We start from the raw sequence: 14,339 nt of genomic DNA, 5'->3' as shown, positions 1-14,339 counted from the left end.
AGTTAATAAATTCATTAAGAACAATTTAGGTTTGAACCACAATGCTGGAGCTGTGGGGGAGTTAGGACCTCTCTTCCTTTTCTCCTGCCTCTCTCCTTTCTACCCCTTTCTTCGTAGTGCAGATTTGGCAAATGGTCATTTAGTTTCACAGTTAGATTACAATCTCGTGTGTTTTCTCTCACATGACTGTGAATCTGAATGGACCATGAGACTAAATTTCATTCTCTTATTAAGAAAATGATGCTTTGGGTCATGCTAAGTGTTGCATATATATATCATGAAGTTTGGATTGTTTCCACCTATATTTTAATTTGATGGTTTCAAAGACTGTTATGTTTTACAAATTTCTTTCTTAGACATTACTGTGAAGTGTTAAGACATTTCATTTAAAAATGCATGCATTAAATACTCTGAAATGGTGTGAAAAACTGAAATCAAGAAGTGGATAAGACTTGCACCACAGCTACTGAAGCCCATATGCCTGGAGCTCGTGCTTTACAAAAAGAGAAGCCACCTCAGTGAGAAGCCCGCGCGCTGCAGTGAAGAGTAGCCGCCACCTGCTGCAACTAGAGAAAGCCCACATGCAGCAAGAAGATCTAGCGCAGCCAAAAATGCATAATTTTTTTTAAAGAAAGGGATAAGAGATTCCATAAACTGCAGTTTTAAAATATGATTAAATATTCATGTATCTGTCTGTTGCAGGTGCTGCTACACAAAGCTTCCTGCTCAGGCTATCCCTTGTTCTTTGGCATGGGTGAGACCAGTAGAGGTATGTTTGTTTGCTTCCCATTTAATAAGCAAACATTTGATGCCAAGATCTTCTAAGTTCTCTGGATAAAAAAATAAAACATGAAAAAGAAAGTCATTGTAGACAGTATGGGAGAAAGGCATGTAGACAAAAATAATTGTACTGTGTCAGATTTCCTAGGGAATTTTATAGTGTATGATAGAAATACAGAAGGAACAGCCCTCGTTTCTGTTCAACGTAATCAGAGACAGTGTCTTAAAAGAGGTGACATTTGCATGAAATTTTGAAGGAAGATTAGCATCATAACTGAACAAACAAGAAAGGCATTCCAGGCAAAGGAAGAGTAGCATGAAATATCTCAAATTTGAGGAGTTTTAAGTGGTTCTGTTTGGCTATGTAATAGAGGATGAGCTGCAGTTGCTGCCACTGCTGCTAAGCCGCCTCAGTCGTGTCTGACTCTGTGCGGCCCCATAGACGGCAGCCTACCAGGCTCCCCCGTCCCTGGGATTCTCCAGGCAAGAACACTGGAGTGGGTTGCCATTTCCTTCTCCAATGCAGGAAAGTGAAAGTGCAGTCGCTCAGTCGTGTCCGACTCTTAGCGACCCCAGGGACTGCAGCCCACCAGGCTCCTCCGTCCATGGGATTTTCCAGGCAAGAGTACTGGAGTGGGGTGCTGCAGTTGGTGCATGGCAAATGATGTCAGAGAAATAGGAGGCTAAGGTGGAGACCTGCAGCCATGTGCAGGAGTCTGGACATTGTCCTTTATTTTTAAAAAACGTTTTATTTTGTATTGGCATATAGCTAGTTAACAAACAATGTTGTGATAGATCAGATGGACAGCAAAGGGATTCAGCCATACATATACATGTATCCATTCTCTCCCAAACTCCCGTCCCATCCAGGCTACCACATAACATTGAACAGAGTTCAGTTATCTTAGGTTAGGTTGGATATCTGTTTTAAATATAGCAGTGTGTACATGCTGGATGCTGTCCTTTAGTTTCTGGGGAGCAACTAAAGAGAACTGCCACAAGCAGAAATAAATTTTTTAAAGAATTCTCTAGTGACATTGTTGTAGAAGATGTTTGGCATGGGATGGAACAGGAGCCATTTTCATCCATATAGATACATATATTTGTGTAGTTGTAATTATGCACCTAATTTTGTTTTTTTTCCCCCTCAGAACTCTTAATTATACATACTGTACACATTTATTATCCCATATTGGTCTGTTTAAATAACTTAGCAGTAGCTTCCATTTGTGGTGGTGTTCAGTTGCTAAGTTGTGCCTCACTCTCCTAAGCAGGGCCTCACTGCTCCTCACTGCAGCACACCAGGCTTCCCTGTCTTTCTCTGTCTCCCAGAGTGTGCTCAGATTCATGTCCATTGAGTCGGTGATGCTATTTAACCATTTCATCCTCTGCCACCCTCTTCTCCTTTTGCCTTCAATATAGTATTAGAACCATCTGCTAATGAAATTGAAGTTTACAAATTTACTCTTTAGGAAACAAAACTATATTATTGAGGTAACATTGAGTTATAACATTATGTTTCATATGTACAACATTGTATTTCCACTTCTGTGTACATATATCCTACCACATACTCACTACCAAAAGTTTGTTTTCCATCAGATGACCCCACCGCCTTTACCATTTTTGCCCACCCCCCTTCCTTCCCCTCTGATAACCATTACTCTGTTCTCCGTATGTACATATTTGTGTGTTTGGTTTGTTCATTATTTTTTGTTTGTTTGTCTAATAGTTTTTAAATACAAGAGTGAAATCATGTGATATATGTCTTTCTCCATCTGACTTATTTTACTTAGCATAAAATGGTCAAGTTCAATCCATGTTGTTGCAAATGGTAAGGTAACATCTTTTCTTTTTTTTTAATAGCTGAGCAGTATTCCATTATATTTATATACCACATCTTCTTTATTCTTCTGTTGATGGGCACTTCACTTGATTTATATCTTGGCTATTTAAATAATGCCAAAGAACGTGAAGGTGCAGATATATTTTCAGATTAGTGTTTTCATATTCTTTGGATAAATACCCAGAAGTGAGATAGCTGGATCATATAGTAGTTCTGTTCTTAAGTTTTTGAGGAATCTGCATACTGTCTCTGTCTATCCACCAATTTACATTCTCACCAGTACTGTATATGAGAGTTCCCTTTTCTCCACACCATTGCCAACACTTCTATTTCTTACCTTTTTGATAATCGCCATTCTTACAGGTGTAAGGTGCTGTCAAATTGTGGGTTTGATTTGCATTTCCATGATAATTAGTGCTGTTAAGCATCTTTCCATGTACCTGTTGGCCATTTGTATATTGTCTTTGGAAAATGTCACTTCAATTTCTTTACCCATTTTCAAACCAGACTATTTTTGTTATTGTTGAGTTGTATGAGTTCTTTATATGTTTTGGATAAACCTCTTATCAGATATATCATTAGCAAAAATCTTTCTTCTCCTATTTGGTAGACAGTCTTGTTATATTGCTAGTTTCCTTTGCTGTGCAAAAGCTTTTTAGCTTGGTATAGTCCCTTTTATTTATTTTTGCTTTTGTTTTCCTTGCCTGTGGAGACATATCTAAGGAGATATTACTAAGACCAATGTCAAAGAGCATACTGCCTGTGTTTTCTTCTAGGAGCTTTATTTAGTCTCAGGTCTCACATTTAGTCTTGGGCTTCCCTGATAGCTCAGTTGATAAAGAATCTGCCTGCAATGCGGGAGACCTGGGTGTGATCCCTGGGTTGGGAAGATCCCCTGGAGAAGGGAAAGACTACCCACTCCAGTACTCTGGCCTGGAGAATTCCAGAACTATATAGTCCATAGGGTCACAAAGAGTCGGACACTACTGAGTGACTTTCACTTACGTTTACATCTTTAGCCATTTTGAGTTAATTTGTGTGTATGGTGTGAGATGGTGGTCTGTGCTCTAGTTGCAATATGTGGGCTTCTCGTTGCTTGGCTTCTCTTGTTGAGGAGCCTGGGCTCTAGGGTGCACAGGCTGCAGTGGCTGCAGCATGAAGGCTCAGTAGTTGTGACCCACAGACTTAGTTGCGCTTGCAGCATGTGGGATTTTCCAGGACAAGGGATCAAATCCACGTCCCCTGCATTGGCAGGTGGATTCTTAACCAGTGGACTACCAACAAAGTCCTGTTTGTTTCTTTCTTTTTTTCTTTTTTAGCGTTTCAATCTCTTTGGTGAAATATTCCTTCTGTTCATTAATTTTATTCATGAGCTCATTAACCTACCTTTCTCAGTGCTCATTGAATTTCTTCACAACAGCTATTTTGAATTCTTTAACAGTTAAATTGAAGTATTCCATGACTTTGGTTTCTGGAGAATTGTCATTGTCTTTTTGTGATACAGTGTCGCTGTGAGTCTTGGTGGTGTTTGATGAAGTGTTCCTGAGCTGGTTTTGAATGACAGAGTAGGATTTCGGTTTCCTCCAGTAGGTGGCGCAATCATTTAAGTTTTTGGTTTCTTTACCTGAGCTGCCTCTGGTTGTCAGACACGACTGAGCAACTTTACTTTTACTTTTCACTTTCATGCATTGGAGAAGGAAATGGCAACCCACTGCAGTGCTCTTGCCTGGAGACTCCCAGGGACCGGGGAGCCTGGTGGGCTGCCGTCTATGGGGTTGCACAGAGTCAGACACGACTGAAGCGACTTAGCAGCAGCAGCAGCAGCCTCTGGTTGTATTTGAGAGTTGGCACTTTCCAGCCTCCACCTTCCCTGTAAGAGGTGTGGCTCCATGCATTGTTTGTCACTGCTTTTTGTGCCAGGGTCTTTGCTGACTTGCTTCTGCCATAGCTGCTGTTGTCATCTGGATTGTGGGCTCTTCCCTTGTGTCAGGGCTCCTCTTGAGACACAGGACCTGCTGTGGGGAGAGGTGATGAAGGGGGTGCAGGTGGGGTAGTGGGCTTCTCAGATGCTGGAGGGACAGGGTCCCAGGCCCCGCTGCCGCTCCCGCCTGCGGCCGTGGGTGCCAGGAACGGTCAGGTGGCCACAGTTGCGTGCACCGCCTTCCTTGTGGCTCCCAGGTTCTCTGCAGCTGTGTGTTCACTACCTCACCCAGAGGGCCAGGACTGCCAGCATGGACTCTGCAGTTCCCCCGCTTCTCTGTGCATTTCAGTCCATCTCCCTTTGGGTGTGCAGATGTGTGGAATTCTGCAGTGCCCTGTTGTGCTGGGCAGAAGTACGTTTTTTGAGTTGTGGCTGTTTCACTGGATATAGATTGAAGGAGCGAGGCAAAGGTAGTCTTTACTACTCTACCATGTTTCTGAAGTCTGAAAACCGTGTTCTTCAGTTTTAATATGTTTATGTGTCGATTTATTCTTATTTATCCTACTTTGTGGTTGATTGGAATTTTTATCTGTGCATTGTTACTTTTCGTTAAATCTGTCTAATTCTTAGCCATTGTCTCCTCAGTTACTGTCTTTTCCCTATATTCATATTTATAGCCCCCCTTCTGTTTCTCTCTTTTTGTAGAACCATAATTAAAAATATGTTAAACCTTCTCACTTTACCTGCCATATCTTTTAACCTCTGTTCTGTAATCTATATACATTTCTGTCTTTGGTGTTGCATTCTGGGTAATTTTTCTAAATTATCTTCCACTTTACTAATTTTTTAGAAATTTATTTTTTAATTGAAGGATAATTGCTTTACAGAATTTTGTTGTTTTCTGTCATACATCAAAATGAATCAGCCATAGTTGTTTATTTTTTATTTCTACCTAATCTGTTATTGAATACACCTATTAGGGTTTTGGGAGAAGGTAATGGCACCCCACTCCAGTACTCTTGCCTGGAAAATCCCATGGACAGAAGAGCCTGGTAGGCTGTAGTTCCATGGGGTCGCTAAAAGTCAGACACGACTGAGCGACTTCACTTTCACTTTTCACTTTCCTGCATTGGAGAAGGAAATGGCAACCCACTCCAGTGTTCTGGCCTGGAGAGTCCCAGGGACGGGGGAGCCTGGTGGGCTGCTGTCTATGGGGCCGCACAGAGTTGGACATGACTGAAGCAACTTAGCAGCAGCAGCGTTAGGGTTTTGAGACTTCCCTGGTGGCTCAGACGGTAAAGCATCTCTTTACAATGTGGGAGACCAGGGTTCAATCCCTGGATTGGGAAGATCTCCTAGAGAAGGAAATGGCAACCCACTCCAGTATTCTTGCCTGGAAAATCCCATAGACGGAGGAGCCTGGTAGGCCACAGTCCATGGGGTCGCAAAGAGTCGGACATGACTGAGCGACTTCATTTTCACTTTCATTAGGGTTTTACTTTTGGTTATTATTACTCTATTTTTACTTTCTAATTTCTAATTCTAATATTATTATTATTATATTTTTACTTTCTAAAAGTTCTCTTGATTCTTTAATTCTGCTAGATCGATTTTTAATAGATTGCAGATCTCTGCAGAAGCTTTCAAGTTAATTTCATGTTTTGTTTGTTTTTACGTGTAGTAAGTTCAGTTGTTTTGTAATTCATCTGGAAATTCAGATATCTAAAGTTTCTGAGGTTTTGTATTAGTTATATTGTATTTGTGATTTGTTGTCTCTTTATATACTTTTATCTTTGCCTATGTCCTGCTCATTGACTTTTAAAACATTTTTTGTAAAATTGGTTGGAATATAGATTGAGTTTGCCTGCCTCCAGAAAGATTTGCATTCTCTTCTGCCACGCACCTAGCAGTCTAGAACCATGTTAATCCAGATGAACAACGTGAAGATTTGTGTACCACCCAATTGGTGTGAAAATTGAGCTGCAAATCCATGTGAAGGCTAATTTATTTCTTTTTTTGCCTTATTCTGAGCATGTATCCCTAGGGACTCAACTTAATAAACTCCTCTCCACTCCCTATCATGGGTGGATACTGGCTTGAATTTCTGTCCTCTGACCTGTAACATCATTGAAACCGAAGTTCAGATTAGTCTGGATTAGCAGATAACCTTAAGACGAAAATAGTTCCCACTTTCCCTTTAATTTTGACCTGGTAATTTGTTACTCTTTTGTTCGTTCTCTGATGCTTTTTTGGACATGTTTTTAAAATATTTTATCTAAAATTTTTAGTTTCTGTGAGAGGGTTGGTCCAATAATCTAACTCAATCATTTCCAAACATGGAATTTTTTCATCACATTAAGATAAGTTTTCCCCATAATCCCATTTTCATCATTTTTCCTTTATTCTACCTTTTCTCATCCCCAAATCATAAATATCCTCAAATGTGTTATTCTGTTTTCATGGTTTGATTTTTCCACTAAAATCTTTAGTTCATTAGGAATTCACTTGTATTTGTGGTTTGGTTTTTATAATTGATGTTTGAATCTGTCATCTGAATCTCACATCTTGATTGTATTTCAGGAACATTGGACATCCAGAGCTGTTTTGCAGTTCCAGAAGTTGTGTGGCTTGAAGCCATTAGTAGGGGTAGTGGATGAATATGTAGATGGGATCCTGAACATTTTCCTGTGTGACACGTCCTCAAATGAAGATGTCTATTTCCACCATGTTTTGAGGACAGAGGGTCATGCTATTGTATGCCGAGAAAATGTCCCTTCTAAGGTGGAACAGTCTGAATGTATTTTGTAATGTATTTTGTTTAATCTCAACCCTTCAAGATATAAGAGAATTTAATACAGAAGGTTATTTGATTGATTCTTTAAGAGACATCTGTGAGGTGCCTGGCTTACTGAGTGCACAGCACTTTCTTAATTTTCACATGACCACAGAAAATTACATTTGGCTTATTGTCCTTTAGAATGTGAGTGCTTTTATTTTAAATAATGGAGGATTCTGTCTTACTCCCAAGTATTTAATTCTCTGAAGTTTTCTTAGAGAAGAGCAACACTCTCTTATTTTCAAATTGATAACAGTGTCTACATCAACATTAATATTGGTGTTGATCATTTTTGTGGCTAGAAAGCACTATCAGTATGGGGAAAATTCTATTAAATTTTAGAAGATAATACATTTCCACAACATTTGAGGATTATGAAGTGCTGTTTCCATTTTTTTCTGAGAAACTAAACTCTTCCTCCTCCTTTTTCTTATCCTAGGGTTTCAGAGACCTCAACCCTTTAGCTTTATACACTAAATCCAGTGTGACGCCTGAGGACATTGTCCTGAAAGAGCTGGGCTATCATTCCCAGCAGCACTATTTTAATGAAGACCGAGAGATCAGTCCACAATCAAAAGAGAGTGACTTATATACCCTGGTAAGAGGTTTTTGCAAATACTGTCATATTCTTTTTATTATTGTTAATATTTAATGAGTACTTACTGTATGCCAGACACTATAAAAGGCACTTTTAATATATTATTTAATACTCATAAAATGCTTGTGAGGTAGTGCTTAGTTGCTCAGTCTTGTCCGACTCTTTGCAACCCCATGGACTGTATCCCACCAGGCTCCTCTGTCCATGCAGGTTCTCCAGGTGGGAATACTGAAGTGGGTTGCCATGGCCTCTTCCAGGGGATCTTTCCAACCCACGGATCAAACCCAGGTCTCCCGCATTGCAGGTGGATTCTTTACCATCTGAGCCACCACAAAAGCCCAAGAATACTGGAGTGGGTAGCCTATCTCTTCTCCAGAGGATCTTCCCGACCCAGGAATTGAACCAGGGTCACCTGCATTGCAGGCAGATTCTTTACCAGCTGAGCTACCAGGAAGTTGTAGTGACTATAATTAACCTTATTTTAGCAATGAGGAAACTGAGGCATTTGCAAACCTGGGGAAGTTTGGAAACTACACAGTAATCTCAACAGTTACCTTGTCTCTCATCATTTGCTGGTTTAAACCTTCATTTCAGCCATGCTTTTTCCTGCATAATTTCTCTCATATGCTGAATTCTGCTGCCACCTTGGTGCAGTTGTGACCTTACCTGCATGGATCCAAATGCTATTTTTTCTTCCCTCTACGCACTTCAGATGTTTCTTAAAGTGTTCTCATTTCTAACTTTTTCTGTAAACCTTGTGGCAACTCCTACCCACAGTAATAACAATAATATTGTTATGTATTATTCCATACCACAGTTCAGTTGCTCAGTTGTGTCCAACTCTTTGCAACCCCATGGACTGCAGCACGCCAGGCTTTCCTGTCCATCACCAACTCCCAGAGTTTGCGGAAACTCATGTCCATTGAGTCAGTGATGCCACCCAACCATCTCATCCTCTGTCGTCCACTTCTCCTCCTGCCTTTGATCTTTCCCAGCATCAGGGTCTTTTCAGTTCTTCGCATCAGGTGGCCAAAGTATTGGAGTTTCAGCTTCAGCATCAGTCCTTTCAATGAATATTCAGGACTGATCTCCTTTAGGATGGACTGGTTGGATCTCCTTGCAGTTCAAGGGACTCTCAAGAGTCTTCTTCAACACCACAGTTCAAAAGCATAGTTCTTGGGCACTCATCTTTCTTTATGATCCAACTCTCACATCCATACATGACTACTGGAAAAACCATACCTTTGACTAGACGGACCTTTGTTGGCAAAGTCTCTGCTTTTTAATATGCTGTCTAGATTGGTCATAGCTTTTCTTCCAAGGAGCAAGTGTCTTTTAATTTCATGGCTGCAGTCCCCATCTGCAGTGATTTTGGAGCCCCCCAGAATAAAGTCTCTCACTGTTTCCACTGTTTCCCCATCTATTTGCCATGAAGTGATGGGACCAGATGCCAGGATCTTAGTTTTCTGAATGTGGAGTTTTAAGCCAAACTTTTCACTCTCCTTTCACTTTTATCAAGGGGCTCTTTAGTTCTTCTTCACTTTCTGTCATAAATGTAGTGTCATCTGCATATCTGAGGTTATTGATAGTTCTCCTGGAAATCTTTATTCCAGCTTGTGCTTCATCCAGTCCAGCATTTCTCATCATGTACTCTGCATATAAGTTAAATAAGCAGGGTGACAGTATACAGCCTGGACGAACTCCTTTCCTGATTTGAAACCAGTCTGTGTTCCATGTCCAGTTCTAACTGTTGCTTGTTGACCTGCATACACATATCTCAGGAGGCAGGTCAGGTGGTCTGGTATTCCCATCTCTTTTCAGAATTTTCCACAGTTTGTTGTGATCCACACAGTCAGAGGCTTTGGCATAGTCAATAAAGCAGAAGTAGATGTTTTTCTGGAACTCTCTTGCTTTTTCGATGATCCAATGGATGTTAGCAATTTGATCTCTGGTTCTTCTGCCTTTTCTAAAACCAGCTTGAACATCTGGAAGTTCACGGTTCACATACTGTTGAAGCCTAGCTTGGAGAATTTTGAGCATTACTTTGCTAGCATGTGAGATGAGTGCAATTGTGCGGTAGTTTGAGCATTCTTTGGCATTGGGATGAAAACTGACCTTTTCCAGTCCTGTGGCCACTGCTGAGTTTTCCAAATTTGCTGGCATATTGAATGCAGCACTTTCACAGCATCATCTTTCAGGATTTGAAATAGCTCAACTGGAATTCCATCACCTCCACTAGCTTTGTTGGTAGTGATGCTTCCTAAGGCCCACCTGACTTCAGACTCTAGGATGTCTGACTCTAGGTGAGTGATCACACCATCGTGATAAAAAGGTAACAGGGACACGTACTGTACTTGTGCTGTGTGGCAGGCGCTGTTTCAGTCCTTGCACGTACTAGTTAATTAATCTTCACAACCACTTTACCAGGTTATTTCTTTAAGATCCCCATTTTAGATATATGTAAAGTGATGCACATTAGTAAGTAATAAGTTAAATGACTTTTCAACAAATGAGCAAATAAATAGACATGTCTTCAAAGTCTCTCATAGTCCTCATGGCAATAAGTACTGAGCTAAAAATACAGGTTAGGCTCAGTTTGAGAGTCCCCAAATTTATTTTTTCTGGACATAACAAAGCTTTATTCTTTGAATAAAATATGAAAATATTTTTTGTAAGTATGTTTTATATATATGACTTTTTAAATTATAGGGATAATGATGTTTTGTTAGTGGACTTGCATTATTAGAAAAGATAAAAAGGAAAGGCTATTTTGCTGTACACCTGAAACTAACACAACATTGTAAATCAATTATATTTCAGTAAAATTGTTTTTCCAAAAGACCATTTGACTATTGGGAGATTAACCTACTCTGAAAAATGTGTATGAATGTTTATTGCTGCATGTTTAAAGCACTATCAACATTTTAGATTTCATTTTAGTTTAAAGCTAGTTAAAATTAATTGGGCTTGTTTAACCTGTAAAACTTTCTGAAATCTGAATTTTTGTTAATTCTTATTACTTGATTAGAACAGTTATGTTTTCTGACTCTTAACTACTGAATTGAATTTTCAGCCTTAAAAGTTTTTAGAATATCTTACCATCACTGTGTTGATGTCTTTAAATAATCATAGTTCAGTCCTAAAAATGAAATAAGGACATCTTTTCTGCAGAGAGATAAGGCCTAAAGCTTCTCTCTTGTACCCCAGCCTGTATTTTAACATGCTATATACACGCATAAACCTACCTCTATACACCTTGTTGTTGTTCAGTCACGAAGTCGTATCCAATTCTTTTGTGACCCCTTGGACTATAGCCCACCAGGCTCCTCTGTCCATGGGATTCTCCATGCAAGAATTCTGGAGTGGGTTGCCATTTCTTTCTCCAGGGGATCTTCCCAACCCAGGGATCAAACCCACGTCTCCTGCATTGGCAGACAGATTCTTTACCGCTGAGCCAGCAGGGAAGCCCCTCTATACACCCGATTCCCTCTAATCCTTGCTTTTCTTTTAGGCATCCTAACAGTTTGATTTATCTCCTTTATTACATGTTCTCAGACATCTTCCTTCTCCAGTATTATTTTGGTCAATGTGACATCTCTGTGTTGGCTCTACACTGAGGGTTGTGCTGTGATTATCTGATTGTGTATCTTCATGCTATATTTGAGTTCTTTTAGAGCTGGGCCCCTGTTGCATTCATCTTTATACCCACAGAGCTACCCTGTACACATTACATAATATGTACTCAATATTGTTAACCTCTGCGTGCGTCCTCAGTCGTGTCTAACTCTTTGTGACCCAATGAACTGTAGCCACAGGCTTCTCTGTCCATGGGATTCTCCAGGAAAAAATACTGGAGTGGCTTACCATTTCCTCCTCCAGGGGATCTTCCTGACCCTGGATTGAACCCATGTCTCTTATGTCTCCTGCATTGGCAGGCAGATTCTTTACCACTGCGCCACCTGGGAAGCCCTTGGCCTGAACTAATTTAATGGGATGGGAATACCTAGGGTCAGTGCATAAAGTTAGAAAATAATGTTGCATATACATGAACCGTAGTGAAAAATTGCCCCCAGAATTTATAGGTGTGTAAATTTTGGAAACAGCGTTACTATAGAAAATAAAATAATTTCTCTTTCTTATCTACTAGCAAGATATTAATGATGAAAAGACTTTCAGTCACCTTGGATCAGTCACCTCAGAGGAGCCATTAAAGGATTCTAAATTAAATTCTTTGAAAATACAAGATAAGAGCTATGAAGAAGATCCAAAGTGGTCCATCCCAGAGCTAAAGGATCTGAAAGAAGAAAATGAGGTAGGAGAAGGGGATATAGCTTTTTAAAAATGTAATTAATAAATTAATAAGTGAAGGAGACTGAAGTAAAATAGCTCTTTATGCCCTATTCATTGTGGTGCCATCAGAGCATCTCCCACAGATGAATTGAAAATTCTTCAGTGATGACCAAGACCAAAGTTTCAGCAATGTAGCCTCAATCACAAAAAAGAAAAGCCAATATCTGACTTCTGGGCAATTTTGAAGAATTATACAGTGATGTAGAAAGTAGTATTGAGAAATAGTATTAGGAAGACCCATCAAGAAAAATGTTTGACAGCTCTCTTCAGAGGACATGTTTTTAATCAAATGTCCATGGGCTCACAGCTTTTTTCTTTTAAAAAACAAACAAACAAACAAACAAAAACAGCCAAATGTTTATGTACACACAGCTTAGAGTTCCCCATAACCCCTTCCCCTTCATTTCCTATTTCACAGAGCAACGATTTTCATTTCTTTTAACGTCTTCCTTTGGAATATGTCTCTATTTCTTTCATTAAATTGCATCCTTATATTGTTATTGCCTTATTTTTCAGCATGTATGGCCTTCCCAGCATGAGAGATGAAGGTTTAGTTCTGTTTCATCTCTTGTCCCCCACCCCAGACAAAAATACCCTGTCTGTTCTCTCATCATCTTACTAATATATCGAACTTTCCATTAGATCACCATTCATTCAATATTTTGTTATTGTGACTCTGTAAATGCTATATACAGTCAAGTAATATGTGATGTCAAGTTTTCCTTTCCTGCATAACTTTTATTTTCTCTGGTGTTAATACTTCTTTCCAAGTGAATATACAGTAAACAATTGACTTTGTACTCAGAGTACTGTCCTATCAATTTTAATACATGTATAGATTTATGTAACCACCACCATAGTCAGGATGCAGAATGGTTCCATCATCTGAAAAAACTCCCTAATGCTACTCCTTTATAATCACATCTCCCCAAATCCCTAATCCCCTAGCAAGCATTTATGTTTCCCGTCACCATAATTTTACCTTTTCAGGACTGTCAATTAAGTGGAATCATGTGATATGTAACTTCCCAATAGAAGCGTCTTTGATTCAGCATAGTACCTTCATTTAAATCATTGCATGTACCAGGAGTTCATTTCTGTTGATGATGAGTAGTATGGTATGGATGTACCACAGTTTGTATATCCATGCATCCATTGAAGACATTATGGTTATTTAATGTATGAATTGATCTTCTATATTTTGGTATGAATAGATCTTTTATAAATATTCATGTATAGGCATTTTAATAAACATAATCAAGAGTCGGATTGCTGGCTCATGTGGTAAATGTATGCCAGATTTTTCCAGACTGGCTGTACCGTTTTGTATTCCTGCCAGCAGTATATGAGTTCCAGTTGCTCCATATCTTATGAGCACTTGATATTGTCAGGAATTTTTAACCATTTTCATAGGTGTGCAGTAGTAGTATCACAGTGTGGTTCTAATCTGCATTTCCCTAATGACTGTGATATTGACCATCTTTTCAGTGCTCATTTGCCATCCACGTGTATTTCTTGGTGAAATGCCTGTTAAAGTCTTTTGCCCATTTTTTGAATGATTGAATGAGTTGTTTGTTTTCTTACTTTTGGGTTTTGAGTATTCTTTATATGTTCTGGATAGCCCTTTGTCAGATTTGTGATTTTCAAATATTTTCTCCCACTTGTAGCTTCATTCTCTTAATGGTATCTTTCATATAGGAAAGGTTTTTAATCTTGAAAAAGTACATCAGTTTTTTTTTTTTCTTTTATGTACTGTGTTTCAAAACATCTTGATTTAATTTTAGTATAAGGGGTGAGATTTAGGTTAAGGTTATGGATTTTCAGTGGTTTTAGTGCTATTTGTTGGAAAGACTATGCTTTCTCTATTGAATTTTAAAATATTTTTTGATGTCATATCTTACATCTTTTTGTTTTAGGTATCTCTTAACTACTTATTGTAGATACAGACAATTTTACTTTCAACTTTCCTACTAGCTTTATAAGTAGTTGATCTGTTACCTTTACCATA

The 14,339-nt window shown here is 39.1% G+C and overlaps 1 protein-coding gene across 1 annotated transcript in view; it reads left to right on the top strand.

Moving 5' to 3' along the window:
- The window catches only part of TDRD5 (tudor domain containing 5), a 79,951-nt gene that overhangs the window by 54,832 nt on the left and 10,780 nt on the right, over nucleotides 1–14,339 (top strand). The window contains exons 10-13 of the mRNA XM_070384448.1: nucleotides 703–769; nucleotides 7,128–7,328; nucleotides 7,823–7,981; nucleotides 12,129–12,293. Of these exons, the coding sequence (XP_070240549.1) occupies nucleotides 703–769; nucleotides 7,128–7,328; nucleotides 7,823–7,981; nucleotides 12,129–12,293 (592 nt within the window). The remainder of the gene's footprint in view (nucleotides 1–702; nucleotides 770–7,127; nucleotides 7,329–7,822; nucleotides 7,982–12,128; nucleotides 12,294–14,339) is intronic.

Source organism: Bos mutus, chromosome 16 (assembly GCF_027580195.1).
Source record: "Bos mutus isolate GX-2022 chromosome 16, NWIPB_WYAK_1.1, whole genome shotgun sequence".
In the NCBI taxonomy this organism is placed as follows: Eukaryota; Metazoa; Chordata; class Mammalia; order Artiodactyla; family Bovidae; genus Bos; species Bos mutus.
This window is presented reverse-complemented; position numbering and strand designations above follow the sequence as displayed.